The 21,739-nt window shown below is 37.9% G+C and overlaps 1 protein-coding gene and 1 pseudogene across 4 annotated transcripts in view; one reads left to right on the top strand and one right to left on the bottom strand.

The window, feature by feature from the left end:
- Positions 1 to 21,739, top strand: part of Usp34 (ubiquitin specific peptidase 34) — a 193,959-nt gene that overhangs the window by 79,730 nt on the left and 92,490 nt on the right. For all 4 annotated transcript variants that reach the window (XM_036201252.1, XM_036201253.1, XM_036201254.1 and 1 more), the window contains 9 exons: positions 551 to 633; positions 5,223 to 5,377; positions 6,886 to 6,999; positions 9,334 to 9,433; positions 9,901 to 10,060; positions 14,190 to 14,316; positions 14,435 to 14,582; positions 20,061 to 20,161; positions 20,464 to 20,673. In XM_036201252.1, the coding sequence (XP_036057145.1) occupies positions 551 to 633; positions 5,223 to 5,377; positions 6,886 to 6,999; positions 9,334 to 9,433; positions 9,901 to 10,060; positions 14,190 to 14,316; positions 14,435 to 14,582; positions 20,061 to 20,161; positions 20,464 to 20,673 (1,198 nt within the window). The remainder of the gene's footprint in view (positions 1 to 550; positions 634 to 5,222; positions 5,378 to 6,885; positions 7,000 to 9,333; positions 9,434 to 9,900; positions 10,061 to 14,189; positions 14,317 to 14,434; positions 14,583 to 20,060; positions 20,162 to 20,463; positions 20,674 to 21,739) is intronic.
- On the bottom strand, positions 1,807 to 2,089 carry LOC118592372 (annotated as a pseudogene).

The raw sequence follows: 21,739 nt of genomic DNA, 5'->3' as shown, positions 1-21,739 counted from the left end.
TTTTTTATTTACATACTTAAAAAAAATAACTTGAAGGCTGGAGAGATGGCTCAGTGGTTGAGAGTACTTGTTACTCTTACAGAGGACCTAGGTTCATGGTGGCTTATAAAGATCCGGATGTCCAGGTTGAGGGACTCTGATGCCCTTCTAACTTCAGTGAGCACAAACAAACATTTATGTATATAAAATAAAAGAAATGTAATTTTTTTTAAAGTATAAAAAAAAAAAACTAAGTGAAAATAAATGTTGTTATAGCCTGAAAATTTTCATGACCTTGTTAATGCATACAGTTGTGTAATTAAGACAAAGGAGCATTGTATAAATCTTTATAGGATTTCTGCTTTTTTGGCATATATTATGATTAGGAACATTAAGTATGTTACTGTAAGATGTAGGATATTGTTGAGTGTGGTAGCCTAGACCTGTAATCCCAGTGATTGGCATGATGAAGCAGGATGATTGCCTTGAGTTCAAGGCCATTCTTCATCTACACTATGAAGACCCTGTTTGGTATAGAGCTTGTGTTAATTGTGTGAATGGTTCTTTGTAGGTACAGCCATAGTGCCGAAGTTCAAGTTCGACTCCAGTTCCTAACCTGTGTGTTTTCAACTCTGGGATCGCCTGATCATTTCAGTAAGATTTTAATTCATCTTATATTTATTTGTGCTTGTACATGCATGTGCCTGTTAAAGGTGCATGAGGAGATCACCGTGAAAGAATCAGTTCTCTCCTCCATGTGGGCTCTAGATCCCTGACTTGCATCGCCAAGTGTCAAGTGCCTTCCCCTCCCCTAGATACTGCATTAGACATTCCATTAGAACATTTTTTTTAAAAGATTTATTTTCATGTATTATGTATACAGCATGTATGACTGCAGGCCAGAAGAGAGCACCAGATCTCATCACAGATGGTTGTGAGCCACCATGTGGTTGCTGGGAATTGAACTCGGGACCTCTGGAAGAGCAGTCAGTGCTCTTAACCTCTGAGCCACTTCTCCAGCTCTAGAACATTTTTTTAGACATTTCAAGTACAAAATCCCCATGGCTTTTCATAGTAATTTTTATATCTTTGTGCTAGCATCATTGAATAAGCATTTACTATTAATATTTTCTTGTGGATGTTAGTATAGTATAAGCATGGCCAGGATAAAATCTCTTTCTGGCTTCACTGCTTTCAAGTGTTTCTCAAGTGGTAAAGGACTCATTTAAGGTAAAATATTAGGAATAGGAGAAAATACCACTTGAGTGTAACTACATCTTCCATCACTATTTTTGGAATCTTGTAATTTTAGTTTAAAATAGCCACAAACTTTATTCTTTGGGTTAATTTTTCCTAAAATTACTTGGGTTCATAGGTGGTATTTGGAAGCTCCAGTTACATTTCAAGTCATGTATGCTGTTTCATTAATAATTTCTCTCTCCCTCTCCCTCTCCCTCTCCCTCTCTTCCTCTCTCCTTCCAAGTACTAATTGCTTTTGTAGATTTAAGAATGAGGCCAGGTTTGCATGATAGCTATTCTTACATGGAAGAGGAATCTTGATTGCTCTTTTTCTGATTACACTGATGGTGGCTTTTCCTTTTTATGTTAGCATGTCAGAATAGCTTCATTTGTTAAACAGCATCTTTCACATGCTTTAGTTAATATGGACAGTCTCATCATCACTTTTTTCCATTAACACAGTATTTATTTGTCTTATTTCTGTCAAACTCGGAGCCAAGCACTTTCCTGGGGAGGTACAGGAAAAGGAGCACACAGGGCAGATGGGACATGACAGAGCGATGGGAGGTGGAAGTGGAGATGGCTGCTTCACATGGCGAAGAGGAGGAGAAAGGCCACCGTTAGGCAGAAGAGCCCCGTGGCCTCTGAGAGGGAAAGCTCAGAATCGCGTAGGAGATGAGCTGTTGCTTCAGGGAAGGGTTCCTGGGAAACCAATGATGAGGCTCCCCGAAATAGTCTCAATTCCAGCCCCAGAGCCAGCCACCCCAACTGTAGCAGCCCTAGCCCCTAGAAATGACTCTGGTTTGGAAGCTGCAGCTAGGGATGAGTGAGGTCAGAGGTGGAGGAACTGCTAAGCTGATGGGGCCTTCATCTGTTCATAGGTTCAACTCCACTCAGCAGCAATCGAGGAGTGGGTGGAGATGAACTTGGAGCAGGCATACATTTTCAGGAGCGAGGGGCCAAGGCAGGAGAGCTGCTCCCAGGGTAGGGAAGACAGAGAGAGCATCATCACTTCTTTAAATGTCCTGATCTATGCTAAACCATGTGTTTCTCTTGTTGGTTCAAGTCTGTAATTTTTTCACATTTAGACTAGAAGATGTTCACCTAACATTGGAATACCAACAGATTTAAAAATATAACATCTTTTTTATAGAATATTTGTTTTGTTTTATTAGGTCATTGTACCCCACTATGACTAAAAACAAAAAGAAACAAAATATAACATCATCTTATATGGAGATAGGAAATAAAACAAATAAGATCAGTATAAATAATTTCTAATAATTGCTAAGTTTTGTGTTTATTTGATTTCTTAGTAGGGGAGTTTGGTCATTCCTATTCTTTCATGCCCACCCCCAGACTATAGGAAACCACAGTAGGCTTTGGGTGGTCTCATTAAGTTAAAAATTCTTCGAATTGTCTGTTTTGTTTTGTTTTGTTTTGTTTTTCCTTTTTTTCTTTTTTCTTTTGGTTTTTGAGACAGAGTTTTTCTGTGTAGCTTTGCTCCTTTCCTGGATCTCGCTCTGTAGACCAGGCTGGTCTCAAACTCACAAAGATCCGCCTGGCTCTGCCTCCCAAGTGCTGGGATTAAAGGCGTGTGCCACCACTGCCCAGCTTGTTTCTTTTTTTAAAGCATATTCAGACTTGTGACTGCCTATAATGTTTTCTCTTTGATTCTACAGAGATTTAGATTTGTCTTTCCTTGTTATATTTGGAAGTCCTTTGATTTTTGGGTCAGAGTACTATGTATATGTCATCTGGATCCAGCAAACTTAATCCTCTGTATTTCATCATTTCCTGCATTCTTGCTTCGTGCTCCTAAGGATTTTCCCATAGTTTATAGAAATAATGGCTTTATCTCCTATCTTGGATATGCTTTCTACTCTTGTAATCCTCAATTTAGAATTGAATCCTCAAAATGCTGTGATTGCTTGTCTCCAGGTAAGACAGGTAATCCTGTCTGTAAGATAGAAGAATTTTAAGTTATTTTATGCAATATAACTTCTCTATAAAAAATTTAGTTACTGTCTAGATAAAAAAGCCAAAAATAACAACAACGAAAAGAAAAATAGCACTCCTCCCAGAGAATAATAGTATTACAAATATAGTGTAATGATGTTTAATTATGCTGGGTACATTAATACATTAATAACAGCTTTGAAAGATTATTGAATGTGTTTTAGTGGTTCAGTGAATTTGAGCAATTCTAATTTGTAATTTACTATAATTAACCATAATACTTTTTATTTTGTATAATCTTTTAACTTTATTATCATTCTTTATAACAACCGAAATTGTTTAATAACATATACTAAGCATTATCTGTAGTTTATATTACCTCTAGTCTTCTAAGATTTATTGTAATTTCTATTTTACTTATTTATTTTGGTTTTCCAGACAAGTGTGAGAGAGAAAGACAGACATGCGTGCTGGTGCCCACCAAGGCTTGAGAGTAGAACGTTAGATCTCCTGAAGCTGGAATTAGAGGCAGTTTTGCACTGCCCATTGTTGATGCTTAGACCAGAACTCTGTTTCTCTAAGTGCAGCAAGCACTCTTCACCACTGAGCCATCTTTTCAGCTCTCAGGTTGCCTCTAAGCAACACGTGTTTTTCTTAGAAAATAATCCACAACAACATATGCGATTTTTGAGACAGAGTTTCACTGTATGGCTGGTTGTCCTAAACTGCTTGAATAGCATTAATTGACTTTGAACTTGAAATTCTTGTCTTATGAACTGAGTGCTAAGATTATAGTTGTTGAAGACATAAAACATTTCAGAATATATTGATAGGTAAATGTTTTCTGACATTGTGATGTATTCACATTTTACAAACCTGACACAATCCTTTAAACCTAATTGTATGACTCTTCTAGAATACTTTCCTTTCTTTGGTGTTGCTGAAGATTAAACCCAGGGACCTCATCATTCACTAATGAGCTATATCCCCAGCCTTTCAAGTTGTGTGTTTTTAATTATGTAAGATTATGAATATGTAATATTTTGTTTTGTTTCATTTTTAATTATGTGTATCTATGTGTGGATGTGTGTATCCATGTGTGGGTACCCACAGCAGCCAGAGTCTGGAGGTATAGGTGGTTGTAAGCTAATTAATGTGGGTTCTGGATCCTCTGGAAGAGGTGTGTGTGCTCTTAAACTGCTGAGTCATGTCTCCAGCTCTGGTATTTCTGCTTTGATAGCTAATGTTAGTGCAGTTTCTCTCTCTCTCTCTTTAAATTTATTTTTATTTGTGTTTGTATTTTATGGATGTTGGGTCCCCTGGAACTGGAATTACAGACTGTTGTGAGCTCCCATGTGGGTGCTGGGAATTGAACCCGGGTCCTCTGGAAGAGCAGTCAGTGCTCTTAACCACTGAGCTATCTCTCCAGCCCCATAGTGCAGTTTCTTTTAAAGTACTTTCTGTGAAATGCTTTCAGCTATCCAGGCAGTGGTGGCACTCATCTTTAATACCTGCACTTGGGAGGCAGAGGCAGGAAGATCTCTGAGTTCTAGGTGAGTCTGGTCTACAGAGTGAGTTCTAGGACCACTAGAGCCACACAGAGAAACCTGTCTCGAAAAACAAAAACAAACAACAACAACAAAAAAAGCATGCTTCCAGCTAGCTGCTTTACATACATATTTGGCTCTAGCTGCATTTAGTATACTGAATTAGGACCAAAATGTTCTGTATAATCCTTATTCAAATTTCCAGACCGAAAATCATAAGGAATTAATACTGAGCTAGTAGTTACAACATATATGTATTTTATGAAAAAAAAAAAAAACTATATATATACACATGTGTCCAAAATTGTTTTTTACATAATTTATAGAACACAAGGCAGATGTGGTAAGTCACTATTTCATTAATTTTATAATCAATATTTCATCACTTGAAGTTGCAGGCAGGTGGAATACAAGTTGTAGGCCAGAAAGAGCTGTGTAGCAGTGTCCTGTCCCCTTCCTTGAAAAGTAATGAAGTACAAATTTATCATTTTTGTTCAGGGTTAAGTTTAGAGCAAGTCGACATCTTATGGCATTGTTTAGTAGAAGATTCTGAATGCTATGATGATGCACTTCATTGGTTTTTAAATCAAGTTCGAAGTAAAGACCAGCATGCAATGGGAATGGAAACCTATAAACATCTTTTCCTGGAGAAGGTAATTTCGCATCTTAGCAGTTCTATTTTGTATTTCCTGTATGCACTTTGACCTCTTGAAGACTAACTTCAACATATTTGTCTTAGTCTTTCTCTCTTCTACATAGATTTCTTTTTTTTTTAAGCTGAGGATCGAACCCAGGGCCTTGCGCTTGTTAGGCAAGCGCTCTACCACTGAGCTAAATCCCCAACCTCTACATAGATTTTAAATGGAACAAATGCATCAATTTTTATCCTTATTTATATGTTTTCCAATTCATATTTTCCTGTCATATTACCTTTTATTTTTAACTAAGTGTAAATTTAGTTTATTTATAAATATAATCTATTTATTCAAGAATTTAGAGCAATTAAAATAATGTTTAAGGATGGCACTAATCATAAATGTTGATTTTTGGGTATTTATTTTTAAAAATGTTTGTCAGTTTGAAATGTGTGCCCATAACAACAAGTATAAGACCCAAGTCTTTGAGTCTATTTGAGTTAAATTCCCATAATTTCAGTCTGTCTTTGGCCAACTATAAGCTAATACCCACATTTGTTAGCTACTTGGGAAGGCCTTGTAAGAGGTATAATGGTGATAGTATTGTCTGTGTTTCTGTTCACCATAATCAGATGTTGCAGGTTGTCATTTTTATATAAACTGTAACTTTCACAGCAATGATTGTTAAAAACAGATGTGTGTTATTTGTGGTACATGGCCTATGGTCTCCATATTTGAGAGGTGGGAGAAAGAGGATCAGGTATTCACATAGCAAGTTGGAGGTCAGCCTAGGCTGCATGAGACTATCTGAAAAATTAGTTTCTTTTTCCTATTTTCTTCTTCTTCTTCTTCTTCTTCTTCTTCTTCTTCTTCTTCTTCTTCTTCTTCTCCTCCTCCTCCTCCTCCTCCTCCTCCTCCTCCTCCTCCTCCTCCCCCTCTCCCTCCCCCTCCTCCTCCTCCTCCTCCTCCTCCTCCTCCTCCTCCTCCTCCTCCTTTCTTCTTCTTTTTTTTTTTTTGAGCTGAGGACCAAACCCAGGCCCTTATGCTTGCTAGGCAAGCACTCTACCACTGAGCTAAATTCCCAACCCCTTCCTCCCATTTTCTTAATGCCTTTTTTCTTGAGATTAGAAAAGTTCCCTGCAAATTCATAATGTCTCCGTTACAGTATAATAAATCAGTTTTAGGTTAAGGTACAGATAAAATTTTATTTATCATAAATTTTGTCTTTCAATGTTGCATTTAGCTACATATCTTGTAAATGTATAAAGTCATAGTATTTAAGAGACGACAGAATGTTTTTATTTACTTTTCCTGGTGTGTGTGTGTATGTGTGTGTGTGTAATTGAAGTATACATCAGGTAGGTGTGTCTGTTTGAAGCACACATCTTCAGGGTTTGCATGAATAGAATTTTATTTAATTATTAAAATATTTAAGTTATTACCAAATCTTTTTTGATAATATTCATTTTATGTTGTCGTTAGTTAAATTAATAATGTAATAAAATAAAACCATTTTTTTCCTTAAGATGCCCCAGCTAAAACCTGAAACAATCAGCATGACTGGCTTAAACCTGTTTCAGCACCTTTGTAACTTGGCTCGATTGGCTACCAGTGCCTATGATGGCGGCTCAAACTCTGAGGTAAGGCTTGACTTAATGTTTTATCAGATCAATTTGTGAGACTTCTCTTGTCTTCAAATTAAATTACCAAGGTAACTTTCTATAAACTTTGACTAGTATAGTTTAATTTTATTTCAAGTGTTGTGCCGCACCCTGCAGACAGGGTTTCTCTGTGTAGCCCTGGTTGTATTAGAACCCACTCTGTAGGGCTGGAGAGATGGCTCAGCCGTTAAAGGCTAGGCTCACAACCAAAAATGTAGAACCCGCTCTGTAGACCAGGCTGGCCTCAAACTCACAGAGATCTGCCTGCCTCTGCCTCCAGAGTGTTCAGATTAAAGGTGTGCACATCCACTGCCTATTATTTCAAGCTTTAAATGTTTCATATTTTGACTTTTAAAGCAATTTTGATGTGGTGGTTTTGTTTTACTTGTCAAAGAAAAGTATTCTTTTGCCTTGTTATTTGCTCTGTGATTGGTTTAGAAGAAAAAGTGCCTGTTCTATTATTCTCCTTGCAGCTCCTGGAAAACATAATCAAGTATTGTGTGAAAGACTTAATTTGTGTGAAATGACTTTTAAAAGACATTTATTTATTTTTGATGCTCACACTTGTGCGTTTCTGGAAGTCAGAGAACAGCTTACAGGGGTCATCCTGCTTCTACCTCATGTATCCTGCCTGGTGTAGCTAAGTCAGTCCACCAGATTTGGCAGCAAGCACTTCTTGGCACTGAACCATTTCACTAGCTCTGATGTCCAACTCGTATGCTATTTGCTATAGCTACGTTATTAGCTCTTCATAGCAGAATATGATAGTATACATATAATTTACAGTGACCTTTTCCTTCTAGAATAATCTGCATAGATCAGTTATTATGATTATCTAATTAACTGCACATTCCTACAAACTTCTAGTCTTAACATGTTTAAAATGTTCCCCTTCCCCAGATTGGATGGCTGCAGTGTATTTGGATGATTGTCACTATATTCTTCTAAAATAAACTTATTTAAAAGTCTTCCTTGTTGAACATTCTTCTGGTCAGCTAATTAGTAGCCTTTAATTTTTGTAGTATTATCTGTAGTTAAGTTTGTTTTATATCAGGACAAAATTGTTACTAGCCTATATTATAATGTCTTTTTTTTTTTTTTTTTTTTTAAGCTGAGGATTGAACCCAGGGCATTGCACTTCCTAGGCAAGCACTCTACCACTGAGCTAAATCCTCAACCCCCATAGTCATTTCAGATCTGGTGGTGTAGCTCAATCTGTAGACTGGCCTCCTAGCAGGTACAGATCCCTAGGTTCCAGTACCACATAAACCAAGCAAGGACTGTTGTGCACACCTGTAATTTCAGGACTTGGGAGGTAGAAAAAAAGATAAGGAATTTGGTGTCACTCTTGGCTACATAGTGAGTTCAAGACCATCCTGGATTACATGAGATGTTGTCTCACAAAGTAATCTTTATCTTTACATCTACTGTGTTCTTTCCTATCTTCCCACTATTGCTGTTTCTTTTTACAGTGATGTGGGGCTTTTTAAAAAAATATGTATTTATTTGTGTACACATGTGCTCTGTCTTTATGTACATAAAAGAGGCAATCAGATCCCTTTGCAGATGGTTGTGATCCACCATGTGGACACAGGACCTCTAGAAGAATAGCCAGTGTTCTTACCACTGAGCCATCTCTCCAGACTATGAATCTTGTTTTGTTTCTGTTTTAATATTAACACCAGTGTTACTGTTTCTATTTAGTAATTCCAAGGTAATCAGACAGTCTTACTGTGTCCACTTAGTTATGAGTGACTGCATGAAAGTGTAGCTTTGTCAGTGTAACTGTGATGAAAACTGTTGGAATACTGTGCAAATGATTATAATTTGTTGCTTTTATTCCTTTGTGGCATGCTTTATATAATTGAAGTTTTCATACTGTATAACTTATTAAGCAATTTTTATTATTGTTTGGTTTTTCGAGACAGGGTTTCTCTATGCATCTTTGCCCCTTTTCTGGAACTTGCTCTGTAGCCCAGGCTGGCCTTGAACTCACAGAGGTCCGCCTGCCTCTGCCTCCAGAGTGCTGGGATTAAAGGCCTGTGCCATCACTCCTGGCGCAATCATATTGTTTCATGCTTCATAAATAAATACAATGGGCTTTAAAAATACTTCATTACCTGAGGAAGTTTGTAAGTTTTTGTGGTTGTTGATAATGATGACTATATTATATAATATTCAAATACTATAAATTGCCCTCTTAATACTTTGTAAAATATTAAGTTTAATATTAATTTCGCGTTTTATATTTTAATCTAATAATCTGTCATCCTTTAACCAATGATTTGAAAGTGTTTTGTCTTTGATCCTTAGCTGTGTGGTATGGACCAGTTTTGGGGCATTGCACTGAGAGCGCAGTCAGGTGATGTCAGCCGAGCAGCTATTCAGTATATTAACTCCTACTACATTAATGGTGAGTCATTTGAAAGGTCTCTGTTGTTTCCTTAAAGGTTTTCATTTTATGTATGTAAGTGTTTGTCTGAATGTGTGTATGTGTGGCATGTGTCTGCAGTGCCACAGAGGCCATGAGAGGGCATCGATGTCCTGGAACTGCAGTCACGGGTGGTCCGTGTGGGTGCTGAGAACTGAACCTGAGCCCTCTGGCAGATCAGCCCGTGATCTTAATTTCTGAGCCATCTCTCCATCCTGGATTGCTTTTTCAGAGACTCAGTCTTGCTATATATCCCTAATGGGTTTAGAATTCTCAATGTTCGTACCTCAGTTTCCTGAGTGCTGCACTAACAGGCATGTACCACCACTCCCAGTTCTAATAAGTCCCTTTTTTGTGAGGAGATTTCATTAAGCTTCAGTTTGGTTCATTATCTTTAATATAGGTAAATAAAAATGTTAAACTGTAATGAATATACATCTGGGTTTCAGGTAAAACAGGTTTGGAAAAGGAGCAAGAATTTATTAGCAAGTGCATGGAAAGTCTTATGATAGCTTCTAGCAGTCTTGAACAAGAATCACACTCAAGTCTCACAGTTATAGAAAGAGGATTGCTTATGCTGAAGACACATCTGGAAGCATTTAGGAGAAGGTAATTTTGTGACATTGTACTGCATGAATAAATTTCAGTATTTTTATTGTTAACGTGTCTAAATGTATTCTTAAAGTTCTTATCATGAGCACCTGGGAAACATAATTTACCCACACCAAACGGGCTGTAATGGGAATTGTTGCTAAAGAAACTTAGGTGTCATTTTGCCATTGCAAAGGCAGTATAATACTCTCATAAATACACAGGGTTAAAATCTTTAGGCTCTTAGCAGTTATGCATGACTAAGAAACTCAGGACAGAATTCTGATTCTGCAGAGGGGTTACTTATGATTGAAGAGACAGGAACACTAACACCGAGGCAGGTTATGCTGCAACTCTCCCCAACAGCGTCATACAACCATTCATATTTTATCAAGTTGAATCATTTGTTTCATTTGCTGTTTTTTTTTTTTTTCTTCCTGGACTAGGAGAGAGTATTTTAATTTTGAATTTCCATTTACCATGGAAACATGACAAAAACTTTCTGTGTTAATGAATATCTGTATAATTAATTTAGACATACCCTGTGTAATACAGAAATAAAGCAAATTAACATTTATGAATATATCAACCGAAATGAAAGGTGAGTAGATAGTTTTAATTACAAAATTCTGTATGTTAAAAGTCATTTAATGATGAGCATTAATGCAAAAGTACTAAGAACTGTGTTGAAAATTCGTTAAAATTGTAACTTTCAACTTCAGATCTTAGTTTGATATATATAAAATCACGTGCAATTTATATTTTTGATATTTTATTGAACTGATAGGAAATACTGGGTAAGAAAGATAATCCTACACATTTTTATAATATCTATACATAATTCATATAGTGTAAGATTCTTTTATGATTATAGTTTGTAGAAATTTACTTAAACAATTCCTGTATTTTTGAAGAGAACTCTTAAACTTTTGCACAGAGACATCAGAGCCTCAGAACCTTTACCACTTTAGAAGAATAAAATAAAACAAATGTGGTCTCACTCAAATTAATTAAAAAGTCAATACAAACTTGCTGAAGAACTCAAACATTGCACTAAGATATTATTTGGGAGAAAAATCTCCTGTAATTGCTTTGTTTCATATTAGACATGTTTGCTGTTGATGATATACTAAATTATTTATAAAAGAATTTTGTGCTGTGAAGAGCAGCAAACTGGCATGTTAGCACACATCGTTAGGTCTTGTACATTGTAGTTTTACCAGTATTTAACATTAAATCTGAAAGTCCTTAATTTTCCTTTCCAAAATAGTACCTTTCATCAGTTTATGGAATTTAAACCCTAGTATCCCTTCTCACAGATACTAGTTTTGTCCTGCTGTGGAAAAATGTATCTTTTGAATGTGTCTTTATTTTTTTTTATGCTGAAGTTAACATTGCTGTTAAATTATATATGAACATCTGTGAGTGACTAGTAAACCATGAATTACTTGAAATTGAATAAAAAAAATCCAAAGCAGTAGCTGAAAAGTTATGTATTGCCTAACATATCTTACCTCATGTTCCTGTACATCAAGTGCTCAGTGTGCTTATTGTTGCAAACTTAAAATTATGTAACATTAGAGAAACATTCCAAATAGCCTATATAATAGTGATGAGTAGTAATATCTTAAAGAACTCACCTTTTAGAGAAAGGTTTAATCTTAGCAATGACTTTCGTTCTACAGGGACTTTGTTTCTTAGGAGCAGTAGGTAATAATCTGGAACCATTTTTCTTCTCATAACTCCAGAGGATAAGGTTGTATTGGCTTGGACTGGAGAGAGACCAGCAATGCTGGCAAACACTTTAAGGTGTGTAGATGGCCTGCCTCTTGTCTCCAAGAGTACTATAAAGTCTGGAGGTCAGAATGTCAGTGGGAGCAAGGTGGAAATCTAAAACTTGAAACACTCAGTACAAGGCATTCTTTACTTAATTCTTTTTGTTCAGTCACAGACCTGGACATTATCTGGCTTGTAGGAAATGATCCTTTTATTTCAGAGCTCCTGCTTATTTTAGGCATTCATTCATTCATTGATTCATTCAAAGTCAGGAACCTGATTCTTATCTTCGACAATGGAAAATGAATTAGGGAATTTTGCAGTATTTAGTCTGTGTCATGCTAGATGCCTTTGGGGGCAAGTGAAGAGTCCTTTTAAGAACTTACTTCATTTTATATGCATGAGTGTTTTGCCTTACATGTATGTATGTATATGTGGAGCATGCCAAGGCCTAAGGAGGCCATAAGAGGGTGTCAGACCCACTGGAACTGGAGTTATGGATGCTTATGGACACTATGTGGTTGCTGAAAATTGAACACCAGTTCCTCTGCCAGAGCAGTGTTTCTCCAGCTCACTAAAATTAGTCTTTGATCCCATGTTGTTGTTGTTGTTGTTTTACACTTGTGGGTAAATCCCGACTCTTTTCTGTGAAACTGACTTACATCGTTTGAATATATTCTTATATCTGAGGAGTATTTCTGTGGAATATATGTCTGAAAGTATTTCTTAAAACCTTTTTTTCTACATGTAAAAATGATAACTTGATACTTCATTATTAGATTAATGTTTTCTGATTTACTTTCCTCCTGCTTCTCCTACTCCCTTTTTTATTAATGTATTTATTTTTCTATTATTGGCTTGATACAGTATGAATTCTTATCCTAATAGTGAAATGTTTGATTGAGGCTTGCCCAGTAATTGAGTAAAACCAAAACTGATAAGCCACAGACATCCTAGGGTCCCCCCCATCCTATCCTCCCTGGTTCTGTGGGTAGCAGTCTGACTGTTCTTTGCTTTCTATCTGGAATCCATTTATGAGTGAGTATGCTTTCTATCTGGAATCCATTTATGAGTGAGTACATACCATGTTTGTCCTTCTGGGTTTTGGTAACCTCACTCAGGATGTTTTTTTCTAGTTCCATCCATTTGCCTGCAAATTTCATGCTGTCGTTGTTTTTCTCTGCTGAGTACTACTCCATTGTGTATAAGTACCACATTTTCTTCATCTTTTCTTCAGTTGACGGGCATCTAGGTTGTTTCCAGGTTCTGGCTATTACGAATAGTGCTGCTCTGAACATTGTTGAGCATGTATCTTTGTGGTATCATTAAGCATTCCTTGGGTATACGCCCAAGAGTGGTATGGCTGGGTCTTGAGGTAGATCGATTCCCAATTTTCTGAGAAACCGCCATACTGATTTCCACAGTGGTTTTACAAGTTTGCACTCCCACCAACAGTGGAGGAGTGTTCCCTTTGCTCTACATCCTCTCCAACATTGACTGTCATTAGTGTTTTTGATCATAGCCATTCTGACAGGTGTAAGGTGCTATCTCAGAGTCGTTTTGATTTGCAATTCTCTGATGATTAAGGATGTTGAGCATTTCTTTAAATGTCTTTCAGCCATTTGTGATTCTTCTTTTGAGAATTCTCTGCTTAGGTCTTTATCCTATTTTTAAACTGAGATTGTTCAGTATTTTGATGTCTCATTTCTTGAGTTCTTTATATACTTTGGAGATCAGTCCTCTGAGAGGGTTGGTAAAGGTCTTTTCCCATTCTGTAGGCTGTCGCTTTGTGTCATTGACCCGTGTCCTTTGCCCTACAAAAGCTTCTCAGTCTCAAGAGGTCCCATTTATTAATTGTTTCTCTCAGTGTCTGTGCTACTGGTGTTATATTTAGGAAGTGACTTCCTACTTTCTCTTGTTTTAAGTTTAGTGTAACAGGATTTATGTTGAGGTCTTTGATCCACTTGGACTTGTGTTTTGTGCACGGTGATAGATATGGATCTATTTGCAATCTTTTACATATTGACATCCAGTTATGTCCTACTCCCTTTAAATAACTTTATACAATGGGTTTTCCTCCACTCATTTTTCTGGGAGTCTATTTTAATTAAGAATTTTTTATTTGTCTTTGTTTATCCTATTTATTTTATATTCAACTCACTTTTATGGATTTTTCCATTTTGGTGGAGGCAGGAGGATCTTTGAGTTTGGGGCCAGCCTGAACTACAAAGCAAGTTCCAGGACAGGCTCCAAAGCTACACAGAGAAACCCTGTCTCAAAAAATCAAAGAAAAGGAAAGAAAAAAAGAAAAATTCCTGTAACATTAAAGTGTCGAAAATGATCTCCTCTGTGTATGTGTTTTGTGTTGTAGGTTTGCTTATCATCTGAGACAATGGCAAATTGAGGGCACTGGTATTAGTAGTCATCTGAAAGCCCTGAGTGACAAGCAGTCCTTGCCCCTAAGGGTTGTATGTCAGCCTGCTGGACTTCCTGACAAGGTTAGTTACAGAGTTTAATCTCCAAATTTAGTAACATTTCTTTTTTCAAATCTTTTCTTGGTTGTTTGGGTCTGGTTGATTGTTTGTAGTCTTTAATTGGTTACATCTTCTATTCCAGATGACTATTGAAATGTATCCCAGTGACCAGGTAGCAGATCTTAGGGCTGAAGTAACTCATTGGTATGAAAACTTACAGAAAGAACAAATCAGCCAGCAAGCTCAGCTTCAAGAGTTTGGTCAGAGCAGCAGAAAAGGAGAGTTTCCTGGTAAGTTAGACCCTTGAAGTGTTCAGTAGTTTTGTGGGGTTTTTGTTTTTTCCCTTCTGCCAGGAATGGTGCAGCCCTGGCTGTCCTGGAACTCACTCTGTAGCCCAGGCTGGCCTTGGACTCCGAGATCCACCTGCTTCTGCCTCCCGAGTGCTGGGGTTACAGGTGTGGGGTACCACTGCCTGACTGTTCAGTGCAGTTTAAGGCTCTATTGTGTAGCAGTTGTCTTGGTCTTCCGTTGCTTTAACAGTTGCCTCAGTGGAAGGGTGTTTTATTGTTGGTGGTGGTTTTTGGTTTCTTCTGAAAATGGGATCTTAACTCTGGAGTCCAAGCTGACCTAGAACTTACTGTGTAGCCCCAAGCTAGTATAGTAGACTCACACTCTCAAGAATCCTCCCTCTAGGGCTTCCAAAGTGCTGGGATTTCAGATGTGAGTCACCACGCTTGCCCAGACAGAGTAGAAGCAACTGAAAGTTGTTCCTGACTGCCCTGCAGCAGATGAAGGTACCAGGATCTGGTGCGTCTGCTTTCCTCTTAAAGTGCTGCGCCTTCCACTCTTGTTGCATTACCATGAGTGGAAGGAAGGTCAGAAAGAAAGAGATCTCCTGTGTCAAGACCTTTGTACAGGTGTTAATGCATTGGTGATCGCCTCGTCCTTGTGTCTGAACTGCTGCCAACAAATCCCACCTTCAAACACCATTGCCTAAAGAATCCATTTCAGTAACATTTTTGTGAGGGGACAAAACAGTCAGACCATTATAGCAGTTTTAAACCCTTAGAAGTCTTAGCGGCTACTTCCCTGTTCTTAGTACATTTGTGTTATGTATCAGTAGAACAGTGGTTGGGCTATTGTTTGCAAACATCATTTGTTTCTCACAGACTTCTTTTTAGGCTTCCTAAAAATAAATTTTTATTCCTTTATTTATTGTGTGTGTGGTGTGTGCATCCCGCAGTGTGCATGTGGAAGTGCAGGGACAAGTTGTAGGAACCAGTTCTACTTCGTGGGCTGTAGAAGACCAGGCTGGCCTCGAACTCACAGAGCTCCACATACCTATGCCTACCGAGTGCTGGGGTTAAAGGCATGCATCTCTTATTTTTTAAATAAATAGTTTTTTTTTTTGATGTGGAGTTTTTTTGGGGGGAGGGATGGGGATTCGAGACAGGGTTTCTCTGTGTAGTTTTGGTGCCTGTCCTGGATCTCGCTCTGTAGACCACGCTGGCCCTGAACTCATAGAGATCTGCCTGGCTCTCCTCCTGAGTGCTGGCATTAAAAGTATGTGCCACTGCTGCCCACATCTCTGATTTTCTAAAGTAAGGAATGTCTTTCACTAAGTAGCAAAAGATTTGACTGTAGAATGTTTTAGAGGAATTTGTTTGTCTTTGAAAGCAGAAGATCTTGGGAAGGTGAGATGGCTTAGTGGGTGAGGTGCTTATTGCCAAAACTGATGACCTGAGTTTGATTACTGGGACCCACATAGTGGAAAGAGAGCAGCACCAGTTCCCAAAAGTTATCTTCTGACTTCTACACACGTGCTATTAAATGCTTGTTCCTTTACTTACACACACACACACACACACACACACACACACACACACACACACGAGAGAGAGAGAGAGAGAGAGAGAGAGAGAGAGAGAGAGAGAGAGAGACTAGTAAAAAAACCTTAAAATATCAATCTTAAGAAAAAAAGGTTTTCACATAGTTGAACGTGTATCTTTGTGGTATGACTGAGCATTCCTTGGGTATATGCCCAAGAGTGGCTGGGTCTTGAGGTAGATTGATTTCCAATTTTCTGAGAAACTGCCATACTGGTTCTCACAGTGGTTGTACTGGTTTGCATTCCCACCAACAGTATTTAATCCCAGTACTAAGGAGACAAAGACAAAGATCTCCATAAGTTCAAGGCCAGCTTGGTATACAAAGCAAGTTCCAACTTAGCAGATTTACACAGAGATACCCTGTTTGGAAAAAACTTAAAAAAAAATTTTTTTTAAGACCTACAATTCCAATAGATGATAACAGAAGATAATATATATAGATGTGTTCAAGTCTCCCTCTTAACAGCTTAACTTGCTTATTAACTACGTCACTCCCTTCTGAGACACCGTTAACTGATTCAATTAGTAATATATGTGAGTATATACATCTTCTCATAAATGTGAACATCATATTTATGCTCCTTGCTGTTATCTTAGAAAACATCTCATATTAGTATATACTGAAAGTTGCCTGTTCTTGTTGAGACGTAGAGTTTGTCATAGGACAGAACCTTTTTTATTTGATCTCCTTTTTCAGTCATGAAAACTTCATTTGTTTTATCCACTTCCACTTCTTCCACTTCCTCCCTCTCTTCTTCTCTTATTTATGAGGAGGCCCAGAACGTGTGAATGATCATTCTGTTAACTGAGTATACCTTATGTTTTGAGATGGGATTTTACCTGCCAAGTTACTCAGGCTGCCCTAGAAGTTCAGATCTGCTTGCCTTCCTTTTTGATATAACTGGAATTACAGATACATCATGCCACACTTGGATTCAATTATTTGGTTGTTGTAAATAGTGCCACAGAGACTTGTATGTATTTACTTGTATGTACTGTATTTCGTATATTTTTAGTAAGAAGTAGGTACTGAATTTCTGGTCCAAGAATTATATATTACACATACAGCCTGGAGAAACTGCTTACTGGATAAAGGTCCACCACACAAGCATATGGGCCCAAGTTTGAATTGCTAGAGCCATGTCAAAGCCAAGCATCAGCAGCCTGGGAAAAAGTGGACATCCCTCCTCCTAGAAGAGGATCTAACCCAAAAGAGTTCCACAGTCAGTGAGAGGCCCTGTCTCTAAAAATACCGTCAAGAGTGACAAAGACACAGAACCTATGTCCTCTACAGGACACAAACACTCCTATAGAAGTGAATGAACCATAGACACATGGAAATGAGTTATACATAAAAAGGGTGTGAAATTAGTGAAAACATGGAAACCTATGTTGCCCAGATTAAGAGTGAGAGCCTTTTTTGAAGCTCCGTGTTTACCCCTCTCTAGTAAAAGACTTTCCAGTGCCTCTGAACACTGGCTTACCTTTTGCACCTATTACTTGGATACTTGCCTTCAGCTTATATATTAAAAAGTTTTCTTGTTTGTTTGTTTTGAGATGGAGTCTCATTCTGTAGCCTTGGTATTGCCTATGTAGACCAGGCTGGCCTCAGACTCAAAGACCTGCTTCTGCCTCCTGAGTGCTGGGATTAAAGGTGTGCGCCATGTTATCTGGCTCTAGTTATTTTTAGAAGTTACTGTGCCTGTTTTTGTGTGTATGCTTGGTGGGGTACGTGCCATGGCCATGCTTGTGGAGGTCAGAGGACAACTTGTATGGCATCTCTTCTCCCTTTGACCATGTGTGTTGCAGGGATTGAGCTCAGAATGTCATGCTTAGTAAAAGCACCTTTTATCTTCTGACCGCATAAACAAAAATTTATATTTACAAGGGCTTTAACTTTTTCCCTCTGATTGATAGTCTGTATATTACTGTTAAACTCAAACTTGGAGCAGTTTTGTCTCAGTTTTAAAAGTCCTAGGATTATAGGTGTGAGCCACCATATTTGTCTTGATCATTTCTTTTGTATTTGAAGTCAAGGAATCTTGTCAGAATGACTAGGCACTTCCTAGGTTAAAACTATCTCTTAGAGATTGGGACTCTAAGTCAGTGGTGGAGAACTTGGTCTACATACCCGAGACCCTAGTTCAATACCCAGGATGCCCAACTCCTTCAGAAAAAACCTTCTACTCTGGAGAAGAAAATTGCCAGATTCAATCTCATTGTTAGAAATGAATTATTTTCCTGTATTAAATTTTCTTGGTGTGAATTGGAAAAGTCATTTAGAACAGTTTTCTGTGTCATTCTTGGGGTGGTGAGTGTAGTTAATTGGTAGTACACTTGCCTAGCACTACAGAGCCCGATCGTAATAGAAAGGTTATACATCAGTATGTAAAGAAGTGCCCTGGGGCTAGGGATGTAGCTCAGTGGTAGAGCACTTGCCCAGCAGGCGCAAGGCCCTGGGTTCAGTACTCAGCTCTGGGGAAAAAAATTGCCCTGCATTACTCACTAAACAGTTTTCTGCATGAATACAATTCAAGGTTGGGGTTCACTCAGTGGTAGAATTTCTGTCTCACATGTGCAAATCTCTTGGTTTTGATCCCTGACACTATGAGCAAGAAGTCAACCAATTACTCAACATCAAATAAAATTAGACAATGACAGTTGTGTGTGGTGGTGCATGGTTATAATCCCCACATGTACGAAGCTGTGGCAGGAACACTGGCTTCATCGTGAGATCCTATTTAACTTAAAAACAATTCAGAAACCACTACTTTAATGTTTGATGAAATTATTTGGCATTTAACAATTTTGTTGCATTTCCCAAACAGGCATTTTTATTTGTTTTTAATTATTGTTAAAAGAATCATCTACTGTATTGTAATTAATTTGAGTGTCTACTGTTAGTGGCTAGAATCCAATCAGTAAGTATAAAAAATGAATCATGCCCCTGTTGGAAGTGATTTTTGTTGTTGTTGAAGAAAGACACTCTGTTAGGAAAGATAAAGTAGACTAGAAGGATAGTAGTAAGGTGGGAGCATTGTCATTTGTGTATTGAAGGAAATGAAGGTATATGCCCTGTGGGTTCCTGGTGCAGACATTTTATTACATTAGATGGGAACACGTTTTACAGAAAGGGCTAAGAGCTGAGTAGGGCAGCATACACGTTTATCCGGTCACTTGGGAGGAAGAGGTAGGTTTATCTCTTGAGTTCAAAGTCATCCTGGTCTATATAGGGAGCATGTCAAAGCATGAAAAGCTCATGGAACCTGTTAACCGTCGCATAGATTGTGCGGTGGGGGGAGGTGGTAGGAATGAGAGAGTCAGGCCATAAGCAGCAAAAGACTCTTGGGCATTCTTAAGTTACCTGTACTGATTTATTGAGCATGCTCCTTGGTCTTTTAAATAATAGTTCAATGAATAAACTGATCTTGAGTATTTTTTTTCTCCACATAAGCATTTAGGTTTCCATTTTTATGTTTGCTCTATTTTGTTGTGTTCTTGTTGGAAAATAACAGGAATCAGTGCTCTGTTGAACAACACATCCTGGTTTCTTGTGCAACTGATGCATTAAGGAATCTGATTTCTCTGTAGTACTGAGGGAAATGCAGTAAGTTCCCAGAAGGTTCTTGTTTTTTTTACATTTATGACAGTGTTATATTGTCAAGGAAATAGAGATTTATCTAAGTATACTAGTGGTAAAAAGTTTACTTGTATCTTTTACAACCTACATAATTTAGAAAACATTCAGGAAGCATGCTTACTATTACTGTCTGTTTCTCAGGAGTTAGAGTTAAGTTTGATGAACAGTGGATGTATTGCTCCATTGTAGTATTGTCCGCAAATGGCATTAACAACTTTTCTTTTTCTGTTGTTTTTAAGGCGGCCTCATGGGGCCTGTCAGGATGATCTCGTCTGGACATGAATTAACAACAGACTATGATGAAAAAGCACTTCATGAGCTTGGTTTTAAAGATATGCAGGTACATTAATTGAGTAGTTGGAGGAAGTCTATTTAAATACTTTTTTTTTTTTTTTTTTAAAAAGCAAGCCTTTTTTTTTTTTTTTTTTTTAATTTTTATTTTTCTGGAGCTGAGGACGGAACCCAGGGCCTTGTGCTTGCTAGGTGCTAGGCAAGCTCAGTGGTAGAGCTTCTTACTACTGTGCATTGAAGTTGTAAATGGAGTTATATTGTACCTCAATTTTATTGTTGTATTAAGTAAAAAAGAATGTATTTTTTCCTTTTTCTTTGATTCTTCTGTCTGTACCCTTGTGTTGTTTGTAGATGGTGTTTGTGTCTCTGGGCGCACCCAGAAGAGAACGCAAAGGGGAGGGCGCTCAGCTGCCTGCGTCCTGCCTGCCCCCACCTCAGAAGGACAACACTCCAATGCTGTTGCTGTTGCAAGAACCTCATTTAACTACTCTCTTTGATTTATTAGAAATGCTTGCTTCATTTAAACCACCCTCAGGAAAAGTGGCAGTGGATGACAGTGAGGTAATAATCAGATTTCTTTCCTGTATATTTTGTCTTTTCATTCAAGAAATTAAGAGATTCAAGAAATAATTTTCTAAATTTCTTATCATTAATGCCTAGGAACCATTTTTTTGTTTTGTTGTTGTTGTTGTTTGTTTTGATATAAAGTCTCAACTTGTGTAGCTCAGTCAGTACTTAAACATAGAGCCCTCCTTCCTGTTTGACCTCTGAGTGCTCTGATTACAGGTGTGTGTCGCCATTTCTAGCAGTGGTCTTGATCATGTTTGCTTCTTTGTTTGTTTACTTGCTTCTTGGTTTAAGTCTCAGCTTCACATCTCAACCTTATGGCAATCCTACTGGAGGTCTAGTAATCTTGCCTGTAAGTCTTTTTTTATAAGTAGTTCTTTGTGACAAGGATAGAGCTGACCTGGAGCCTAATGGGAGAGTAGGCTGAAAGGATTCTTGAGTTTGGAAAACAAGGCAGAGTAAAATCTTGTAAGTCATTTGGTTCATGGGAGTAGTTTCCATATTATTCAAAGTAAAGTAAACAATATTGAAAGATTTTTAAATAGAGGCAGATGCATATATTCTAGTTTTCATTTTAAATGAAGTGTGTTTGTTTGGCAAGTGTCAGAATTAGTAAGGTACTTAACACACTTGTTCAGGTAGGAATTGGTAGTACCCTAAAATAGCATGGTGATGGCAGACAAAATGTGATAGAACTTAGAAACAAAATCACCTAGTGGTAAATGTAAAGCAGAACAAAGTGAAGATTTATGTTGGAGGGCATAGGAATACCATCTGGTTTCTAGCTTGAGCAAATACTTGGTTTCTATTTGAAATGAAGAATGGATGTGTTGCACGAATCCTAAATGGTCTTATTATAATAAAATCCCGGAGCCAGGTATCACGGTGAAAGCTGAAAGATAGAGGAACAGAGCAAGCCACAGCCACCACCTCTTACTTCACCAAGTCCTCAGCCTGACAGAGCTGCTACAAATGCATGAATTCCTGTCTCCTCCCACCTTATAGTCCTTTCTCCAATTTGCAAAGATCAGCTTGCCTGTACGTGTAGTAATGAGTCTTC

Source organism: Onychomys torridus, chromosome 10 (assembly GCF_903995425.1).
Source record: "Onychomys torridus chromosome 10, mOncTor1.1, whole genome shotgun sequence".
NCBI lineage: Eukaryota > Metazoa > Chordata > Mammalia > Rodentia > Cricetidae > Onychomys > Onychomys torridus.
Note: the sequence above shows the minus strand (reverse complement) of the source record. Positions and strands in the feature narration are given on the sequence as shown.